The sequence below is a fragment of the Alosa alosa genome, chromosome 6 (assembly GCF_017589495.1).
Source record: "Alosa alosa isolate M-15738 ecotype Scorff River chromosome 6, AALO_Geno_1.1, whole genome shotgun sequence".
Lineage (NCBI taxonomy): Eukaryota > Metazoa > Chordata > Actinopteri > Clupeiformes > Clupeidae > Alosa > Alosa alosa.
In genome coordinates, this window is record NC_063194.1 from 20875868 (window position 1) to 20878990 (window position 3123).

Below are 3123 nucleotides of genomic sequence, written 5' to 3' on the forward strand. Positions count from 1 at the left end.
GTGCGTGTGTATTTGTGAATGACATGCTGCATGCATGACTGAATGTGTATACACATACTATAAATATGAATGCTAGTTTTCTGTTTGTGAATAAGATTTGTGAGAGAGAGTTGTGTTCATTGTGTGAACACATATGGGTGTGTTGTTTTATCTGTAAGTGGATGACCTAAATCAATCGATACTAATATGGAAATTCTCATCTCATCTTCTCCCATATTTGTAACACATTTAGGGGCTGCATCATTTGTGCAATAGTTTGTGTTTGGGATACAGTTAAACTGTAAGCCATACTTTATCATGTGAACACACAAACACAAAAATACCCCCCCTCCCCCACAGACATGCACACAAAAAACGCACACATACATGCATGCATACACACATACAAACACATACATACACAAACACACACAGTCATAAACAAATAAACATCATGTGTAATATTTGCACATGCATGTTATACTGTGAATGTTAACATCATCTTTTTCAGATGATGACGACGATGATGATGATGATGATGATGATGAAGAATATATCGAAGGCTCTATCTGCTCAGTGTGTGAACATTGCGAGGTAATGTTATGTCCACGTTAGAAATTAGAATCCTCAAAACTCTCACCTTCTCCATAGTCCCCACACCCACACTCACTCCATTTCCTTTTTCTTTATTCATCCCCCTCTTATTCCCCCTCAGTGAGCGCTCTCATGTTCATGTTTGCTTTCTGTTCCCTTAGCACTGTGATGAGTGTGATAAGTGTCCTTGCAAGGAAGGAGACGATGCGGATTACTGCGAACACTGTGATGTGAGTCCACTGCAGCACAAATACACCATAAAAACAAAACAGCAGCACTGCTCATAAATAAACAATGCAGGCAAATAAAGGTAATTGGCAAACACCAAATCAAAACACATTCGGTAGTGAGTGACCGTGATACTGTGATCAGACACACATGCAACCAATAAGGAGTAGAAAAAAACTGGGGTAGAACAACCATGTGATGCCAAGTGTGTGTCCCTAGCTGCCCTAACAATTCTCAGCTCTTGGACATCTGAGAAACAGTTGAAGGACCACCAGAGCTCAGCTGTGGCCTGCTGACAGATGCCATAACTAGCTGTACTCTAATGTGCCCAGTGCAGACAGATGTACTGATCACAGTTAGTTGAGTGAGACCTGCCATCACATGGAAGATGATGTGGAGAAGTGATTCATTTAGCCCAAGCACTTTGTAATAGGCCCATTCTGGTAATAGGACTAAGGTCCATACCAAACATTAAGAAGCTTGGTCACACTTAGAAAACTTTGTGAGGATGAATATCATGTTGGATGTGAGGATGAGTATCAAATGTTTAGTCTGTCTTTCCTCTTCCTCTACAGGACTGCAGCCTGTGTGCCATTTGCCCTGTGTGTGAGGCAGTCTGTCAGCCAGGTATAATGAAATGATGAAACTATGGGCCTGTATGCTGAAAGAAATATATTTCATATACCATGTCAGTTCATTTTAAACCTACAAGTTTAGGATTTGACTGACTAGTAAGTGCCTTGTGAGCTGCTCTAGTGTATGGGGAGTCTGCCATAAAATATTCTGCTGTTACAGTGTTTTACAATTAATCTCTATAGGTGGCTTCCTTGACACAATGACTGGATCAATCTACAAGTAAGACATGTTTGCAAATTATTTCATCTTTCTGTTATGACATAACCTATGAAGAAGAAGGAAAAGGACTGATTATGATTCCACCTGTTTCCATCTTTTAGGACTGTGGCTGATGTGTTTGACGGTGAAAACTAAGCCCCTGTCGCCACCATGTGGCCAAATGAAGACACTGCAACCAGGGGATTGTTAGTATTTCAGTCATAGATTTTAAATATAATATTTTGATGATTAATAACTTATTTTCTGTCTTTTTTCTTCACTTTTTTGATGCAAAGGCATTGGACAAGACAGTTGGGTCAACACATCGACTGTAAAATGTCATTGAGCAATACCTTAAATTGAATTTATGTTTTATTAAATGACACATGTAAGATGTTATTAACATGAAGAAGAAATAATCTAGGTCTTGTCTGTGTTGCTTGGACACATCGTGGGTCTATATTAAATACAATTTTGGGTATATTTTATATCTGTGTAAGTGTCTTTTCTCACAAGTTCACTTGGGAAAAAATAACATCCTTCTGTTGGTTGCACAGCTGCACCTCATCAGGAAAACATTATAAGCCTAAGAAATGCTAGCTTGCATAATAAACGAAGGATATTCAATACAACTGTTCAATTAATTATATCCCATACAAAGTATTAATACATGGAATTTTAAAGTCTGAGCATAAATTCCACTAGGCAGCAATCGAAAAGGAGTGTAATGAATATGCCATATGCATAAACCCCATTTGATCCCATTTGTTAAGGGGATGGGGAGGCCATAATAATAAATCAGCTTATTTCATATTTGTTTGATAGTTGTGTGTGTTGCAAATGAGAGGTAGCCTATCATATGTTCAAGTCAAGGCCTAAGTTTAGGGCATGTTAGTTGCAGCCTGAGGAGTCTGGGAAAGATCCTAAAAAATGCAGGGAACTAGGCTGTATAGGCTGTCGACAAAAAAGCAAAAGGGCAAGAAGATGGGAAACAGGGCAACAGTTTAAGATGTGCTTTTTTTGCCGTTTACCTGTTAGCCCAAAAAAAGGCTGGAGGTGGAAAAAGTATGAAAATATTGTACTCAAGTAAAAGTACTAGTACCTTGATGAAATATTACTCAAGTACAAGTTAAAATACCGATCTGAAAATTTACTCAAGTAAAAGTAAAAAGTAGTTCATTTAAAATGTACTTTAAGTAAAAGTTACTTGGTTACTTTTTTTTTTTTAAAGGGTACCAGAACAACCAGTTTTACCAAAGACTTTCTAATGAGGAGATACAGCACTCAAAAAATCCTCCATAGTAATGCATGGGGTTAGTTTGTAACGCCAATATGGCAGTTGTCTACACATCATATGTCTACACATATCACAACCCTTCCGCGGCAAAACGTCGACATGTGAATACATTGAGCCAATCATGTGGTGTGTTGTAAAGTACATTGAGCCAATCATGTGGTGTGCTGTGAAGACATCGTGCCAATCATCTG

At 38.3% G+C, this 3123-nt stretch overlaps 1 protein-coding gene across 1 annotated transcript in view; it reads left to right on the forward strand.

Annotated features, from left to right (window-relative positions):
* The window catches only part of LOC125295519 (prostatic spermine-binding protein), a 5035-nt gene extending 2912 nt beyond the window's left edge, over positions 1-2123 (forward strand). The window contains 5 exon segments of the mRNA XM_048244809.1: positions 491-573; positions 735-803; positions 1377-1428; positions 1620-1656; positions 1758-2123. Coding sequence (XP_048100766.1) covers positions 491-573; positions 735-803; positions 1377-1428; positions 1620-1656; positions 1758-1791 — 275 coding nt within the window. The 3' untranslated portion in view covers positions 1792-2123.
* Positions 2124-3123: the final 1000 nt, after the last annotated feature.